We start from the raw sequence: 19478 nt of genomic DNA, 5'->3' as shown, positions 1-19478 counted from the left end.
TATGCATAAAGCACGGGGTGCCACGTCCATAGCACCGCATAGAGAGAGATTGCTGTACTTTCATCTGGTGGACACCTCAGAGCCAGCTCCCAACCATACAACATTCAAGTACTGACCAGGCTCAACCCTGGGTTTGTAATTTAATCTGGGGCCTGGGATGAAGAGAACAAAAAGAAAACACAAAGCCACAAAAATCCTCACACCCCCCTCTCCCCCCCCCCATAAAGTCGCACCCTGAGTTGGTGAAAATCCACTGAAGTTTATTCACGTTACAGAGCCACCCTCACCCTAACGAAGCGAATGCAGTGATACGCAACAAACTTTAAGCAACATCTGATGACGAGATGCCTACAATGCAGATGCCTCGTGCGTGGTGTGCACTCTCATATCTTTGTTAACAGAGATCATTATTTAACCATCTGAGACACATGACTCACGGAACATTAAAATCGTGTTTAATTACATACTCTTTCAGAAATGCCACTTACTCCATTCCTAATACTATTACAATAGTTCTGTGAAGCAGATAAATAAACTATACTTGAGCAATTGCTGCACGCTGCTATTATTTGTGTACACGACATCGAATGCGCCTAACCATGCTCATATTGGGGGTACCTTGCTGAGACTCTAATTAGTTCCAGGTTGCCCTATTAGACAGATCCTTATACTCTTGGTTCTTTCGGTAAAGTCACGTAGAAGGGAAACAATAAAATAATAAAAATATAAAACAAAATTCTTCGTGACTTTACCGAAAGAACCAAGAATATGAATCCCTGCAGTCACGAAAGCTTTAAATCAAAATTTAAACAGATCCTTATTCAAAACATTAACAGATAATTATGCCTGTAGAACAACGGATAACGTTATGTTTACTATAGCAACAATTTAACACACTCCTTTTATTTAATTTATCACAATTTATGGACAACTTTGAAAAGGCACTCCCTTTTCATACGCACATGCAGAATACAATTACATTTCACAAAAGAGAAAGAGGAGTAGAACAGGGTAAACACGCTCCAGGACTTGAGGCCACAAAGTCGATCTCTTCAGTCTATCAATCGGTGTCAATTGCGATGAAGTTGCTACTTAATAATATGTCCTGTATGTTAATATATCTTTCATAAATTAGTCACTTGATAGACCTGTAAAGCAAGACTTTGTATGACCACCTAATTTCTGGCCCGGAGTCAAAATAATTTACATTGGTCAACACAAGAGGTGGTCATAAAGTTCTAACAATAGAACACTACATAATCACAGGCTCACACCTATAACCTTATTCGTTTTATACATAACCGACTGCACTACGAACCCGGTGCCCTGAGTTCGATTCCCAGCCACGGCTAACCTCAGTGGCGGGTGATATTTGCACCAGTTCTGGACTCCCTCTTTCGCCGACCTGCATCGACCAGTGTGAAGTTTCCTCAAACAACCCATATGACCAAGAGCATGGGGAGGCCTTCGTCCAGCAAGAAGATTGACGTCGCGCTGTACATTTGTATTTCTACAACTTACTTAACATCAGGATCGAGAGGAGGAGCCAGTGAGGTGGTTCAGGAACCTGGTAAGGATATCCCCCGGTAGACTTCCCCTGGAACTCTACCGGGCAAGACGTCCCACTGGGCGAAGACCCCGGGGCCGGCCCAGGACAAGCTGGCGGGACGATGTCGCTCGGCTGGCCTGGGAACGCCTGGGAATTCCCTAGGAAGAGCTATAATCTGTGTATAGTAGTGTATAATGTAGTGTATAGTAGTGTATAGTGTCGTATATAGTAGTGTATAGTGTAGTAGTACTGGAGTCTGTCGTCAGGGAAATTGAGGTTGAGGACTGCCCTACTCAACATGCTGCCACCACGACCCTCACCAGGAGAAGCGGACTGAGAAACGAATTTAGCATCAATTCACTTAGTTTATCACATCAATGGTGCATACAAATACAAATGAATATTATACAATCTTGATTTGAAGTTTTCGTGACTGCAGGAATCCATACTCTCTGGTTCTTTCGGTAAAGTCACGTTTTATTTTATAATTTTTTCTATCTACGTGACTTTACCGAAAGAACCAGAGAGTATGCATATCATACAATTTTGGATGTATAGAATCTTATTATGTAAGAGTTTAAATATAAATGTTGGGTATTGCATCGAAGAAAAATTATGTGGCTCAGTGGGTAGAGCAGCAGGGCTCACACTTACGAGAATGTGAGTTTAAATCCTGGTCAGGGTCAACGCAATCCGTCAATCATCATCATCGTCATCATCAATCATAACCATCATAATTTATCTGCAGATTGATAATACAAGCACCGTCCGCTGAGGCTGCACGATAGCAATGTGGAATTTCTGCCACTGGCTCAGAATCAACAATGAAAATAAGCACTGCCTCAGTGTTCGTTTAAACATGGGAATGCTATGATGCCATTTCATGTTGCTCAGACCTCTGATTGCCCATTGTGTTTAACTGTCAGTGTTAGATACCAAAGCAGTTCAGGCAGACATTGCTTGCTGTTTTGTGTTCCAATCATTGCCCATCTCAGTTATGAGGCTGAGATACAGCTACAAGATCGATTATGAGAAGATAATATTGAATGTGTAATTCAGTGTAAAATATAAACAGTACCACTCAAACTCCCTCTCGAATTAACCATGGCATCAGCTTGATCTATATTGAATAAAACTCCCAAGAACTGAAACAAAGGTGCACTGGCTAACACAAAATGTCCAATAACATAACGTATGAAGGCCACATAGAGTTAAAAGAACCCATCATTATGCAATTATAAGGTAGCGTGGTATTGTTTTATAGAGTTGCATTTTAAAATGGGATATCAACATTTTGATGAAAATGTTGATACAGCTGGCTTCAGTAAAAAAAAATGCTGTAAATCAACACCCCCAATTTAAATCAAGTCATTGTGCAGTTCTATAGACATTGGAATGATAGCACTTAGTGGTTGAAGTCACTTCTAGGTCAAGCAACAAAAATAGTGCCATATATGTTTTGCTTTGCATTCACGCACAAATCTCTTAAGAGCATCGCTTACGACACTGCATAACAAACGCCTTTTCACACCATCGTTTCTGTTTTAAAGCCACCAATTTGCTTTTATAAACCTTTCTCAGTTCTCATGGTCGATGAGTCTGCGGCTTTATTAATAATCAATGTGTTTCTTCTTCACTGATGTTATTTAACTTTACCTTATGCAACACAAAAAACTACGCGGAAAGATACCCTCGCGTGACAAACGTTCCAAACGCGACACTCGTCTGCGACAATGCATGTACAAGCACTATCTGTAATAAAGTTTTTTTTTGTATTTTCTCAACAAATTTTGTTACTGAGATCCGTTCCCTTCCTAAACAGCAGACATATAGGGCATGGTTTTCTGCCACTATGGCAGAAAAAAAGTGGCTCATTGGGCCGTCTCTCAGACACATTTTGCTACCAACGAAAGCTCAAGCGCGGGGCCTCTTGAACCATGAACCTTTCCCCCCCCAGCCCCCCATCAAAAAGAGAACAAAAAAATCTGGCCCAAATAACCACGGCCCATTTCCTTTGCTGTTCGTTTCCCACAACGACCCGTGTCCCCCCATCAATGCCCCCCCCGTCGTCCTGCCGGCTGCGGGCGCGAGCGCGTCCGACGGCGACACAGGAGAGGAGATGTGGAGAGGAGGACGGCGGTAAAAAGGGAGGCGGGGGGGGGGGTGGCCGGCCCACCGACGTCCTTCACTCGTCGGAGAGCTGCGACAGGCCCGAGCTGCGGATGATGCGCCTGAGTCCGCGTTTGCCAGAAGGCCCACGCGGCTTGGCAAACGCCTGCGCGTAGGCAAGTTCCCTTGGGTGGACCTCTTCGTAAAGGAACTCCGTCGTCAGCTCCGCGCCGTCGTCAATCTCCAGCTGAAGTGTGATGAGGGCAGGGAGGGAGGAAGGGACAGGTCAAGTGGTGAATATGCTGGGGTCGGCCTCTAACCCATGACCACCTTGTACACTTAGGCGCATCTCGCCATCACGGTGCCTGAAGGAGATCCACTGTTAGGGAAAGGTGCCTGAGAGGGGAGTGGGTGAGAGTTAACGGCTGTGAGGAGTGCCGGCTATGAGGGGTGAGTCAGCGGTAAAGAAGGTGACAGAGGTGGTGAGCGGCGGTTACAGTGGCAGCGGGGACGATGATGAGGAGGGCAGCAGCAGCAGCTGTGGGGACATCGTAGAGATGGCCGTCGTGAGAGAGAGAATTACTGCGCGGAGGATAAGCGAGGAGACACAGCTGAGATTGACTCTCCATGAGGAGGAGGGTGATTTTAGGAGGGGTTGGTTCTGTAAAGGGACTGCTCAAAAGGGAGGATGGCTGTGCGGGGTGGATAACGGTGAGGGGGAGGGGGGTGCTGAGAGGTGGTGCTTGCAAAGAGGGTTACGATGTAAAAAGGGTGGCTGTAAGAGCCATGGGTGTGTGATGTTAAATATTGTTTGTTTTGCATTCTTATTTACTTCCATATCACACGGCCGGTAGAGATGGCTGTATGTGTATGCATTTTGAACTTCTTTCGCATCGTACGCAGCCAACTGTGCTCATTGGAGGTGCGAAAAATGTGAGATGCTGTGAGAGCAGCTGTCTGTGGGAGAGGGGGGTGATGAGAATAAGGGAAGCTGAGAAGGGGGCAGCTGTGAGAGCAGAATGGAGAAGTGGCAGGCACAGGAGAGGGGGCAGCTATTAATTGAGGGCAGCTATGTCATAGAGGGTGGCTGTGTGATAGAGGGAGCAGCTGTGTGAGATGGAGTGACTGTGTAAAAGGCGCGACTGCGTGGGAGGGGTGCATGCTGTGCGACAGACGGAGGCATTGTGACAAGGGCGGCTATACGACAGGAGGAGGCTGCGTGAGAGGGAGCGGCTGTGTGAGAGGGGACAGCTGTATGATAGAGGCTGTGTGACAGGAGGCGGCTGTGTGGGATGCATCCGTTGTGAGAGTGTCGCTCTGAGTGAACCCGCTTGCCTTCTTGGCGACGTCCAGGCCGATCTTCTTCTCAGCGACGTCCAGCAGCGAACTCTTGCAGCTGGAGTACAGCATGCGCTCCTTGATGCTGCACTTGTACCCGGGCATGGAGTAGATGAACACTGTGGGGTGGAGGCAGCCACCACGACGATGGCAACCGTTCAACGAGCAACGCGCCCCGCCACTTCGTGAATGCAGTGATGCGTGCACGCCTGTTATGGGCGACGTAGCTGCCTACCGCGCGTGCAGGCGGTGCAACTGCACCGGGGCGCATGGGACGGAGGGGCCCAGGTGCCGGTCTATGGGAGGAAATTTATCTCGAGCCACCCCCTTTCATAACTTTTTTGGTGTGATTTGTGTACCTTTCCTAAACTTTGCACTCCTATCGTGTTTCTGTACTGTTTGTTGTTGTTACTTTCTTACCCGCGCCTACTGGACACCTGCGGAATAGAGCTTCACAGCTCATCGGATTCCTCCTCCAGCGTGAATAAAGATTCTGATTTTCTTGCACCGGGACCCATACCAACCACGCTAATCTACTGCTGCGGCTGATGGCGTGCGGGAGTGTGTGCACACCTGTGATCCAGAACTTTGGAGGCAACGGTTGATGTATCGCACGGATGCGTAAACGCTCGAAGTTGCTGGACTACAGGCTGCACATGTATACAAACAGCTCTAAGGGTAAGAGGAACGGTAATAATGCATGAAAAAGCCAGGAAAAAGTGTGATGGCCACAATTGCACCTTCCGTGTGTTATATTACCCTTCTTTGTTTTCAACCAGCACACACACTCTTCTGTTTAATGAGTTTGTCATTGTTTACAGAAAGGGTTAGAATTGGTTTGAACATTAATGGTCACTAGTCTGAGCATGATTACAAACAGCGACAATAAACACTAACAACGCACACTCACACACACGCACAGACACCACAATTCGCCTCACAGGCCATCCAGGCAAGGGCTGCTCAGTCAGTGTCCTCTTGGCACAATCGAACGACACGGAAGAGTGCTCACTTTAACGGGTGTCTCCAAGTCACACACAACCCAGAAGTCACCGGTTTGAGTCTATCTCCCGGCGTGGCAGTTGAAACAATAGGGCAAGTTTATTAACCCCCCCCCCCCCTGCCTCCCACCTAACCACGAGCCTCTGTCGATCCAGCAGCGTAAATGGGTTCACCGAGATAAAAAGACTAGAATCTATTTTAGATTTTTACCAGGTAAGGCGCAACCAAGAAATGTATAGTCACAGACAAATACTCTAAACGCATGTTGGTTCTAAATGTGGAGGGAAAAACAGGAGTATCCGGACAAAAATCCACACGACCACGGGGAAAGAGACACTGCAAACTCCAAATATCCAGCAGGTGTCAGGGTCAGGATCAGGATAGAACCCACGACCTCTGGCATACCAGGCGAGGGAGATAACATCTCGCCACCGCGGCACCTCAATTGACAGGTCGGATCTGGTGGGTAAAGTTTGGGTACTCACATTTTTTTCAAGACGCCTGACCAGCACGGAAGAGTAGGCCAATAACAACTCCATAGCGGTTCTCTAGAACTCCCCACAGATGGCTCGAGCCAGCTACGTCGAGTGGCAGGTGCGTCGTGGTGCTAGCACGTACCGACGGAGTGCAGCTGCTCCCCCTCGTGCATGTGCGTGAAGAGGAAGAAGTGGTAGCGCGCCGCGTCCGACGGGATGCGGCACGGGAGCTCGTCCACGGTCGTGCGCTCCGTGTGCTCCAGGTTGATGGTCTCCAGGTTCAGGTCGATGCTCTGGCACAGAGTGGTGGTCGGCCGTTAGGATTGGTGCGTCCACACCCAGAGACCGCGGCCACGCTCTCCCATTTATTTTCCCTTCGCACGCGAGTGTTTAGACTGTTTTAGATACTTTTGCTGCTGCTGCTGCTATAAGTGTCCAATTGACATGCAGCTTTGTTGAGATATCATTTGTGGCCAGGTCGCTTTTGAAAAAAAAGTTAATATCTCCGTGGACTTCACCTGGTAGCATGGGGATGGTTCAGTTTGATTTGTATGGGTTTGGGTGATTTGTTTACCTTTCTACTACTTTGGATTCCTATTTTTGTATTGTTTGTTGTTGTAACATTCTTACCTGCCCCTACTGGACATTTGTGAAAAAGAGTTTTATAGCTCATCGCATTCCACCAGGATAAATACATTTTCTGATAAAATAAAATATTCTGTACATATGGAAAACGTCATTAATCCATATGCGATTCTGTCGGTCAAAACACTTTCTTGAATTGAAAGCTAAAAGTAGTTTTGTGAAATGAAGAAAGATCCAGGTAACCCGTGGGGGGCAATATATTTACAATTAGCATTATTGATCTGCAATGTCCATGAAACGACATATTAAATGTGTTGTTTTATTCGTGACTACCCAGATTTCCATCGAAAAAATATACACAGTTATTCACTTTACTCTCACGTGGCAGGCTGCCCTCTTGCTTCAGGCACACATTTGCTGCCGCCGTGCTCCCCAGCGTTCCGTAGCCACGCTGCGCCGACCGTCACCGCCGTACTCACCAGCTGCACGTAGTTGATCTTGCGAGTCTTGAGCCGGTAGAGCGCCTCCAACGCCCTCTCCTCGATGGGGAAGGCCACGCCTTGCAGCGTCTGGTGCTTGCTGTCCACGCTGATGTCTGTGTTCACCTGAAAGGTTTTTTTGAGCTGTTGAATTCCGGCGAAATACGGCCGCATTTACCACTTTAACAAAAATTACATTTTAGTTCCCCCCCCAATTCATGGAGATTTTCGTTCAATTGGAGAGGGGAGTGGCCGGTGCGACATGGATTGTTGACTCGTAGGGCCCAGAGAGATGGCGAGAGCTTGGGGAGGCCTTCGTCCAGCGGTGGATTTTGATTGTGGCTGATGAGGGAGGGGGAGTTAGCGTGGCAGTGCCAAATTCATGGCGCAGTACATAAACACAGAATACACGGTGCTGTAGACTTCTTGACACGACGTGATTGAGACAAATGAACGGGGGCTTCTTCTATAATTGTTGGAGGTCAATACGGACAATAGTTGAAACTTAAAGCTAACAGCACTGTCTGCCATAAACTAGACTTGTTCCTGACGCTAAACATTAAAGAGGTTTTAACAAAAGAAGTTGGCATGGCCAATTTCTCGTGTTGGCCTTGTTTTGAAACTACGCAATAGAAGTTGCTTAAAATGTGGCTCTCTTAAGTGTAGGCTTCGGGTCGCTTTTGTGAAACAAGATGAGACCGATTTGCTTTGTTTTTAGAAAAAGTTACCGTGTTTTTTTGTTTGTATATATGATTAATAAAAATGTAATCACGATATCTTCTAGAATAAATATATTTATATACACTGTAGCAAGGATAGGCACAGTGTAAATACAAAGAGGCATAGTCATGTAAATCGTTCTTTTTCATAAGGTGAAAGAGAAATTAACACCGGAGATTAACTTTTCAACATTTTTTTCATTGTAAAATTAGTAAGAACATCTTCAAATGGTGTTTTTCGCAGAATAAAGTGAGTTACAGCGGCGGTAGTAACATGGACAGAACCAACTGTAGAAAGTTATTCCTGAAGGCCCACGAAACAGAAGTGCCTCGGGCCTACAATAACCTTAATCAGACCCTGGTTGTGTGTTTATGCATTGCGCTATGAACTCGGCAATCTCGGTCTAATTCCCGACTAGACAACATGAGAGGCACGTTGGTTTACGAACCAGTCCCAGTACAAAGTATAAACATCAGCACGAGGAAGGTGGCAGACAAAGGTGGCTATTTCACCTCCTTGGGATCATAGACGAACAGTACACCAATGGATTGTCCTGCAATGCCTTCTGCCACCTCTAATATGAGCGACCCGGTCTATAGCCTTCCATCCATGCACGATGGTCGCCCATCCAAGCGCTATCCAAGCTCAGTCCTGCTTTGATTTTGAGATATGATGACATCGAGTGCATTCCGGATGACTTGGTCACAGGCAATGTTACCCGCTTTACACAGCGTCTGGGTACAGCCAGTATCCTAACAATGAGTCTTGAGATTGAATTAATATTTTCTGGGCAGCCAAATCAATCTATTTTTTTCATCTCAAGACCACCGACGATGATGTTATGAGGTGGAGGAGGGGGGGGGGGGGTGCCACCTCATTCAATTTTATCCGCTGCAGCTCCTCTTCCGCTGCCGTAAGAGGAGCTGGCGCGGAGCGAGCGAGTAGATGTCTGTTGTAGCCGTTGTAGGACACATCGTCCTGCACACAGACACACGCACAGACAAAGATCCCCCGTGTAGCCTTAACAGACTGCTGGGGCAAGTGCTGTTAGCGAGTAGCACCTATGAAGGCCGGCACGGCACATGACAGGGTGGCTGGCCAGCACAACGCCCGGCCGCCTTTGCCTCCCCAGTGGCGATGTTTACTACACACCACACCGGGTAATCGTTTGAAATCGAGGCGGCCGAGGGGCAGCCGAGGATCGGTTCAGATAATCATCACTGGTGTTGACCTTGAGCGGGAATCGAACCCGCACTACACACACACAGACAGATGGCCACTCGCCCAGGTCGGGTATCAAGCCCGGCGTGATTTGTACAGAGTAACACAGAGTTGCTTCACCAGGAATTGAGTTAAAAGTGAAGAGACGGTGCCAGTGGTGGTGGAGGTGGTTCAAAACAAAACTCAAAACACCGCCTTCGCCATTGCCACTGGCTTTAAACAGAAAAGTACAACACAGCAGGCTCCACGGAGTAGGAAATGGCCCTTTAACGTCATTAAACCTACTAGGAGCGATTCTGAGGCTCAAAATTTATGCATAGAATGATGCACGTGAGAATGATTTACTTTGTTCTTGTCCATGCTGCATGTAACAGGTTAACGTGACTCCTGCATCCACTAGAGGCCGCTACATTCACCACAACAATACAAAAACCACTACTATCCGCATAGGTTTTTGCGGTCGTGCTGTATATAGCGCTGGCGTGTGTTTTCGGGTTGTACTGCGCGTTGTTCGACAAACCATCGTGCTGAACAACACACGGTACAAATCAAAACCACACCGGAGAGAGCCAAGAACCAACTTCTGAAATGTCACAAAGGACACCGGAGTGAAATCCTTGTGTTGGCGTGAGGTGTGTCTCACCAAGGCTGTCCCAAACATCTCCTCCTTGATGTGGCCTCCACCAAACTCATTCTTCACCGTGGCTCTAGTTGCAGCGTAGAGCATCTTCTGTCTCACCTGAAGACCATGGGTGACAGCAAAGTTCGCATTGAAACTCGACCGGGTCAAGACACTGGAACACAACTGCCAACGGTCGCGAATTTTGTCACGGGGCCTTCAATGTTAAACAAAAAACCTGTTATAGACTTCGTAACGTCTGTCACTGGTAGTGACACGGGCGAGTGGTCTAGCGTTTCGCTGCATATTGTAGAGGTTTGTGGTTTGAGACCAAGCTGCCCTGCTTACTACTGCGGGTGTATTTTCCGTAAAATATGTGGCGTTTTGCATAGCCATGGATATTCAACATCCCGTGACGTTATAAAAAATATATCAGTCGGCTACGTGAAATAAAAAAAAAATATTCAATCGGGTCAAATCACACAGCAACATAGCACCCCTAATAGCAGACTATACCCGTCTGAGAAACATAGTACCTTCGTGATAGCCTTGCGCGATAAGAAATGTGTGAATAGCAAATTTACGATACTCTTTTTTGCAAACTGGCCCAGTCTAATTCCGGTGGTGGCGCTGTTGGCGCCGGTGGCGGTGCAGCTGCTGGGGAGGGTTATCACCGGCGAGAGGTCGGGCGACCAAGAGATGAAGAGCCACTCGTAGCCCTGGGCATTGCGCGAGTCGAGCCGGAGCAGGATGTACGTCGGCTGCTTGTCCTCCAGCAAGGGCAGCATCAGCGCATCATAGTCGCGCTCCCACGGGCCCCCCGGCCGCCGCTGGGCAGCAAGCACCAGCTTCTCTGCGACGCGGAAACGGTCGGCGCACACGATAGTTAGATTCGTCTCGTTCAAAGCCACCCATCCATCCGTTCGTCCCCGTTCATCTTAGCCGGGCCGCGGTGGCTATGCTGCTGCACGCGGTCTCTAACCCAGCACTGCTGAGGTAGCAGCAAGGGTTGGCGGATCGCCGCACAGATGTTGTTGTGAAACTCCCTTCTACCCGTGGGCATCGAGGAGGTGCCATACCCTGGCTCGCCAGGAGAAGGCGGTACAGCAAGTGGACTTATCGGTATCTGTTTACATCGGTACGGGGATAGTGCGTTGCCCCCTCGCGTGTGTGGGTTTTCTCTGGGAGCTCCGGTTTCCTCCCACCACTTTGTATGAACACAACTCATCATTAATTGGCTAACAACCTCTTCTATTATAAAAGCCCAATGTAAAAGAGTTTGATGAGTCAATGTGGCTTTCCTGGATGAATAAGTAAATCATTATTAATTGTATGTAATATTAAGTACATCTGTCTGTCCACCTGTTCTTTCCATGGCTCCGTCAACGGCTGAAACCAAGTGTTTAAAAATGTTGCTTATCATTTATTGTCCAAGGACATCAACATAATATACAGTCCACAAAACATTCCAAAATCCAGATATAAATATGCATTCCTGGTCTAAAATAAAGTTATGTAGGTTTGACTTCATTACCAATGGAAAGACTCAAAAGCGTAAGTTTTATTTTGACGCTGCAGTATCTTAGTGTGTTTCATTACCATTCATGTCTCAATTGTGCTATCTGCATCATGTAGTGATGAAGTGAGTATCTACTGAATTGAGAGTGATTCGCAAGCACAAAAAGACTCAAACTCAAGCGGAATAAATGTACTGTATAACAGGTGACGATTCAGGTAATGGGCATCATTGGCGAATGTGTTGAACTTTCATTAACGCTTGCAGGACCGAAGAGCTCTCTCGGACCGAGTTCCCCCACCTGTGGTGTCGTACTTGCAGGATAGAAAACACAGTGGGCTGCGGTGACCCCATTGATAAAGCTGCACTGCCGACCGAGCCATGAAACGGAGCGGGCTCACCGAATGCGCGAGCGACGACACTCACCATCGCCTTTCGTTGTCGCTAAGCGACTCGGTGTTTGTTGACGGTCGCTCTGCCGGGCCGTGCGACTCGCTAGTCCATTACCTAACGGTCTAAATTAGACGCAGCCACGCAAGACACGCCGAGAGCCGGCCGCCGGTCAGTTGAAGCCAAGCGGCTGCGATGTGACGAGACGAAATTTTCCCGTGTTACTCCATTGCTCGTTAATATTTTAATTAACGCCGTGGGTTCGTTTTCCACTTGAGTACTCAATTTGTACGTGACGACATTCCCATAACCGAGTTCAAATCCTGGTCAGTGTTATGGGGGGGGGGGGTCACTAATTATCCGTCTACGATCCACACAATTGTGTACCACTTTGTGACAAGTAAATAGCGGTTGTCCTATAAGTGCAATGGTCCTGCCTTGGGAGTGTGGAATTTTCATCACTGCTTGAGGATAACCAATTAAAGTGAGCACCGTTAATAATGATGTTAAAGAGGGCATACATTGACTACTGGAAATAATCAACAATAATGATTGGATTCCACCGGAGCACATTCAAATTCAGTCCTCCCAGACGTAAAGGCTTTTGTTAAAGGAGTGGCCACAGATGCCACTTGCAGACAGCTCAAGTGTATGGCATCACCACTGGTTCACACTCCAAATCCGCCACCTCTCCTCTCATGGTGGCAGAGTCTGGGCACGATGTCTTTGGCAGCAGTCCTCATTGGCTCGCATCTGTCGGCTGCAGCTACTGCAGACGCAAAATGTCTTCGGGGGCTGCCTCGAGTGGATTTTGTCACCAAAGCATTTTAATTGTTGTCTAAAATAATTGTGTCACTGCGAACGTATTTTAGATTAGCCGTCATTTGGGCTATAGCAACGAGCGATTAACACCTTTGCGTAGAGTAGCTTTCACATTTGAATGATAGGTTATTTATTGAGTGAAATGCTGACAATATGTAAGATATCTGGCACCAAGTGATTGAATTAACATGCCATGTGCTGTGTTTTTCCATCATAGAGGTTTTGTTGTTGGGTTAGATAGCGTAAATATAAATGTGTCGTTAAACACACCACCACCCGACACAGCCAATTAGTAAGGTTTGTCACAGAAACAAAACATGCAATTGATTACCAGTTCAGCACACTGTTGTGTAGGAGAGTAAACCTATAACATTGCTGTGTGTCTGTACGGGCATGGGTTCTGCTGCGCTTCTATCAAAGCCCAGCTGAGTAGTGCTCGCGATTAGAGGTCTCGCAACTCACGATCGGAAGGTCACAAGTTCAATATTTGTATATTTATACTTCTTACACAACCCACCAGCCACACGGCCTTCTGGGAGTGCACAATTTCATCACCGTTGTTTCGAGAAAAGCAAACTCTGCACTCGGTTTGACACAATACCTCGTCGGCAGGGGCAGGCCTGCTTGAATCAACGCTGGTGAACCTACAGGTAAGGGCCCTTCAGGTTATGGGGGTATAGCTATTGTCCGCTTGTTTATTTTGTTCTTCACATATCGGTGGGACGCGGTGATCAAGTAGCAACGTTTTCTCTTCTTTGAAAATCCCGGCAATTGTGTGGAGGCTGCGTCAACACGGACGACGCAATAAGACATGACCCTCTGATTGGTCACACCTATGGTTACACCTTGTGCCCGGGTTGTTAGAAAACAGTGCCTTAGATCACCCGCGTGAGACCATTAATTCAGCTCACAGGTGAACGAACTGCCATTGTTTCAGGCTGTTAAAAAACACTTAGCAACTTAATGGTTTGCTTTGTGTTCTACGACCGGGAGACCTTAATTGCTTTATGGGTTAAAGCAAATAAAAGCAGACTTAAATTATGTCCTATGGTGAGACGGAATTCCCACGGCTGGCCAGGAGAGGGTTCGGCAACCAACATAGCAAGAAGAGCCACTTTTCCCCCTTAGAATTCAGGAACAAACGCAATGTTTCAAGGGCCGCAATGCACACGGTGAATACGAGGTGGTTTTTCAGAAATAATGTCAGGAAGCGGTGCTTAAAGAGTCGCAGGTTGCCGACCCTTGGGCTAGGAGGACCACCAATGGAGTTGAGCAAAGCCCAAGGCACAAATGAGTATGGGGAGACATCCACTCTCTCGACAATGTCGTATCGTGTCTACCCTTTGTAGCTCCTCCACTTCCATGGTGAGGAGCAGACAGCTGGGCAGCAATTTTAGTTGTTGCGCCGTACTTCTATGCTCCCACATCTATGATTCCCCGTTTTCACAACCCTGCACGAAATCAGTGTAGTGATGTTTCAAACCCACGTGGCGTGGGGAGGCCCTCATCCAAGAATAGGATGGACCAAAGTGCTCGTCATGTACACGGTGGTCCAGATGTATCGTGATCCCAAATTACTTTTTAAAAAATCAATGAAGATTTGGAGAATTAAATAAGGAGTCACAAGACATCTGGACCACGCTTGGTATACATCACTTTTGTAGCGGCTTTCAGCAGAAGCTGCTGCGCTGTGCCACGGTGCGCTGTGCCCTCACCATCCTTGATGGAGACCTTGATGAGGCGAATCTCTCCATCGCGCGCCTTGGAGAACACCTCCTTGAGCTCCGTGGACGCTACGAGCACCAGAAACATGCCGCCAGCCGCGTTAGACGAACCTCGCAGCGAGCAGACCCACCTCACGTACGTTGAACTTCTTTCGCACCGTACCAAGCCAACCGTGCTAATCGGAGGACGTGGTGGCGGGGAGGCGGTGGGGGGGATATAGATGCCCTGGCTGGGGCTGAGCCGGGCTCAGACACCCTCCGCTGAGAAGCCACAAACTTGGAGGTCGCCCGTCGCGGTCGAAAGAGTCGCAGAAGCAGCCACACGCAGCAACAGACAAAAAATCGACGCGCGACGGTGGAGCGCGTGCCACTCGCAGGGCCGCCGGCTGCCGCGTCGTTGGCTCGAGTCGGTATGTCGCCCGCCTGCCAAGCTGAGGTGTGTACGGGCCCCCTAAGCTGTCGTTGGTGCTCTCTGTGCACGCGTGGACGTGGAAGTCTCCAGCCAGGGGTCTCTGGGTAGCCTGCTGTGGGGGGGGGGACAGCGTTTGCGTAGCCACACTGGGACAACAGGCTAAATATATAACGGCGGCCGGATTGAAGACGCTTTATGTATCGCCGGCTCAGGCGCATGCTATCATGGACTAAATATAACCCACTCCATGCGGACCACAGGCCAGACGACAAGGTCTTGTGACAAGGTCTAAGCAGAAATATCCACAAGCGGTTATGGAATGTGGGTGATTGCAAGTATTGTGAGTAGCAGACGGTGTGACGTGAAGCCTGGCGTTTAACTGCTTTTCGAGGCTGCGTTTCCAAGTCCGAAAAAGGAGTCTGCCTCATGAAATGGCTTTGTTGATCCTGTGAGTATCTGGTGCAGCTCTCGGTGACTTACCGATGACGTACGTAGGCTGGTCATGTATACGTTACGTGTAAATAATGACGGCAGTAATCCAGGTCAAGAAAAGAAAGTCCTTCGGAATTATCGTTAAGCTGAAATAAAATGTGTGTATTCCACGATGGAAGTGTACCCTCTGCCTGCTTTGTAACCTATTCAATTACATGCAGAATATTAAAGTTCAGCATAGAAAAAAACGAATCTGCCAAAATTGGGAAACGTTTACACAGCAATGAACGTGGTGCTTCTGGAGATTTCTCTTTGGCTTTGGCCTAAAAAAACGTTCCAGCTGTTGGTGGTGTCTTCGGGGGATTGTTTTTCTCCCCGGTTGACAGATCCAGCTGTTGATGCCGCTTCAAGTAACAACTTTACATCGAAAACATTCGTCCCGAGTTAGTCTCCACGCAATTTGCGTGACGGGGCGCGTGTACCAACACGATGTTGAGATGCATATTTCACTCAAAGCCATGCTTCCGATCATCGTGTTAGTATGATGTTTACCTCGAGTAGGGAAGTGACTACATTTATCCCTCTGGGGAAAATTATATTTAACTTGCTTACATCGCTGATTAAATATCACATGTCCAAGTTTCCATTGCGAGAGTGATATTGTATGACAAATACAGACCGGTGAAGGTTTGTGATGAAGCAATTTAATGAACGTGTGTGTGCGTGACTTTGTTTGAATAAGTGACTGTTTAAATGTGAATTGTACTGAATAAACAAAGAAATGTGTCGCTCTCCCTGCCATCCCTGAATATTTTCATATTATCGAGTGACACTCTTCATTCTGTACAGATGCCAGTTTCAGGAATAACCTCTGGCAAGATAAATATGGGTGGTGGTTCGTGACGGAGCGATCCCAGCAGCAATATCCTTCACGTAAACACATGGTGTGGATTGTAATAACGAGGTCTTATGTGCACATACAGATTAACCCCGCTGACAGACAGTGCCCAAAGCACCACACGTAAACGATTCACCAACCTTCGATATTAACACTGCAGCGTGATAGAGAAATATCACCGAAGCATGGAAAGAGTGAGGTGGTGTGATACAAAGACAATTGAAGAGGTGCTCAGAGGGAATGACCACAAGCAGGAATGACTTAAGAAGTCTGATTAGAAACAAGGTGGCATACGCGTCCTCAAGAGGGTCAGCTGGAGTTATGACGAAGGTGATTGCGGCAAGGGAAGCGCGCTGGTGGGAAACGGATCAGCTGGTGGGACAATGTGAGGATCTGGAAGGAAACACCCCCCCCCCCCCCTGTATTTTGGATGCTTTTAGTCGCAAAAGCCTACCACGCGAAAAACTGACCTGGAATGGGTCTCTACATGAGAGGCGATGAATACCGCGAAAGATGGAAAGCGTCTGCAATGGGTAAGATCAGTAGGTGAGCAATATCTGAACCGATCCTGAGCGCCCTTCTTCACCAACCCACATTGACCAGCGTCATCCAGCAGCGGAGTGACAAAGGGCTGAAAATGATCATATGATGATGATAATAATACTACTACTGGCATACGGCCGCGTGACGGAGCACAACGTGTACACGTGCACGGGGCAGCCGCTCAAGTCGGACATCGCCAACATTGTGGACTGGATGCTCAACAGCTACTTGAGCGGTGCCTACAGACGTATCCAGCTCGGCTACCCTTCCCCACGTGTGTGAGGCAGCTACACACACACACCTCTGACCTTAATGGTCATCTCAAATAACTCGGTTGGTGCCGTGCCATGACGAAAACATTTTGGGGGTGGTGCAAAAGTCCCAGATGTAAGGTGTCATCGTGTCCCATCTGTTGCCGATGTTTCCATGACATTCCTTTCTATGCTACACCTCACCTGTGTCAGTCTATCTTTCTTTGTTGTCCCCTCCCTCGATTACACTTTCATTGGTGTTGCTTTTGCTGGGTTCTTGTTTGGTGACATTCTTTTGTATGTATGTAGAACTCTCTCATCATACATAGCCAACCGTGCTGACCCATGCCTTATCAGTCTGCAGCCCTCAATCAGTGCTATTAGTGTTCAATCAAACTTCAAGATCTCTCTCAAATATCTTTGTGTATTATTCTATCTAACTTTGTTACGCCTACGATCCCCTGCCAAAGGCGTGTAGAATCTGCACCACTCAGTCCGAGTGATCAATACTGGTGAGCAATACCCAATGCTTGTTGAGCATGGAGACACTGACTGCAGCACAATGACAGAAATGTATCGAGTGAGTCATGCTCAGCTGCACACAGTCTGCTTGTTTAAATCAGTATAACCTACAACTATGTAAGGGCAGATACGCTTGCTAACACTTGCCTATTACTAAATCACTCAAGAATGCACTAAACTGGGTTAAGCTTGGATAGAGCTTGGATGGGCAACCACGCGCATAAAACCGATGTTGTTGGTTGTTGTGTGGCGATGTTGTTAGCAGGGAGCAGTACAGAATAATCCATTGTTGCGCTGTGTTCCAGTATCTAATAGTGAGGTTTTAATTTTGAAATATCAGTATAATTTTGTCTTGGGGCTGCTGCTGGCAGGTTTTTTAATTCTCCCAGCTCAGGTTGTGATTGATGTGGTGAATTGTGAGATGATCACATTGTGCTAAATTTGAATTGCCCATCAATCAATTAGCACTGGCAATGCCTTGTTCCTTCCCCGCGGCTATAATAATAGTTATTTATAAAAACACCGCACAGTATGGTAATGTTACAAGTAAAACGTTTCCCTTGTTCTCACACCCACACTGGTGCTGGCCTTAAACCTAAGACATACCAGATTATCTTGCCTCCTCAGCCCTTCGTTGCCATCGCATCACGAGCAACGTGGGACCCCACTACTCAGCGGGTCCCGTAAAGCTGATCTAATTTCCAAGTACTCTCCTTTAAAAAATAGTCAGAAAAATGCCACTGATTGATTTCCTCTTTGGAAACATATATTGAAAGACCATTGTACAGTCAGTAGCTTTCCCTTTTTATCTGATTATTGTGCTATGATTGAGGTTGGCGGCAGCGGTTGGTTTTAGAGATCATATTTGAGTTATGGCTGAAGTTGAGGTCATGGATTCGATCCCAACCCTGACGCCTGCTGTATATTTGGAGTTTACATGTTCTCTTCGTGGTCGCGTGGATATTTCTCCAGGGCCTCCATTTTGTCCCTCCACATTTACAAACATGCGTTTAGAGTATTTGGCTGCTATAAATGTCAACGTGATAAGCCACTTCGTTGGGCTATCATTTATGGCCAGGTCGCTTCTGAAAAAGGGCTTTATAGCTCAGTGGGCCTTACCTGGTAAAAAATAAAAAGCAGTTTAAATAGTAAATACAGTCCTTTTGATTTTTAGTTACTAAAGGTAAAAGGTAAAGGTGTGGCTCTAGAGATGCGGCCTTTACTTCCACTCTGGCTACCCCACCACATGTGACCTGATGATACACTTCGTGTGGTGTTCACAGTTATACTGTTGGGTGATTACTGTTACATTGCTTTTAAGGCTTTATTTTGGTGATTTCGAAAAGTTTTTTTGGTTTGGCCATGTTTGTTGTAGTACGGAGTTAGACTGATGGCTTTAATTTAAGTTGTCTTGTGGTTGTTGTTGTTGTTGTTTGACTTGCATCCCACTGGGATTGTTGCACACAGCGTTCGTTTACGGTGCTTTTTTCTGGAAGATTTTGCTGTTTTTTCCTGGATTTTTCTGTTTGCGCATAGTCACTTTAAGATGTTTTCTTGTTCATGTTTTTGTTTTTTTTTGTTGCGGTTGCACCCGATTCAAGAGCCGAATGGCTCACAGGGTTATACCAAATAAATGAAACTGAAAATGAACTACTGGTTTAACACGTAGGCTTTCGCGACCAATATCATCCATAATAGAGGTTCAATATCATCCATAATAGAGGTTTTCGGGTTAGATCGCGAAACGTCGTACTCAGTTTGTAAATGTTGTGGCTTGGCTCTCCAACACGCCGGTGTGCTGTACTAGTGACGAATTGGCACGTTCTGTTTACGTGACAACCCTTACTAATTGGCTGTGTCGGGTGGAGGC

General features: G+C 47.1%; 1 protein-coding gene across 1 annotated transcript in view; it reads right to left on the bottom strand.

The window, feature by feature from the left end:
• Positions 1-243: 243 nt before the first annotated feature.
• The window catches only part of LOC116947437 (twinfilin-1-like), a 28741-nt gene continuing 9506 nt past the window's right edge, over positions 244-19478 (bottom strand). Inside the window, exons 2-9 of the mRNA XM_032963178.2 lie at positions 14542-14619; positions 10773-10951; positions 10123-10218; positions 9132-9236; positions 7539-7664; positions 6617-6767; positions 4994-5115; positions 244-3905 (exon numbers count right to left, since the gene is read on the bottom strand). Coding sequence (XP_032819069.1) covers positions 3735-3905; positions 4994-5115; positions 6617-6767; positions 7539-7664; positions 9132-9236; positions 10123-10218; positions 10773-10951; positions 14542-14619 — 1028 coding nt within the window. The 3' untranslated portion in view covers positions 244-3734. The remainder of the gene's footprint in view (positions 3906-4993; positions 5116-6616; positions 6768-7538; positions 7665-9131; positions 9237-10122; positions 10219-10772; positions 10952-14541; positions 14620-19478) is intronic.

Source organism: Petromyzon marinus, chromosome 30, assembly GCF_048934315.1.
Source record: "Petromyzon marinus isolate PM22_M1 ecotype Great Lakes invasive population chromosome 30, UKy_Petmar_22M1.pri1.0, whole genome shotgun sequence".
Lineage (NCBI taxonomy): Eukaryota > Metazoa > Chordata > Hyperoartia > Petromyzontiformes > Petromyzontidae > Petromyzon > Petromyzon marinus.
Note: the sequence above shows the minus strand (reverse complement) of the source record. Positions and strands in the feature narration are given on the sequence as shown.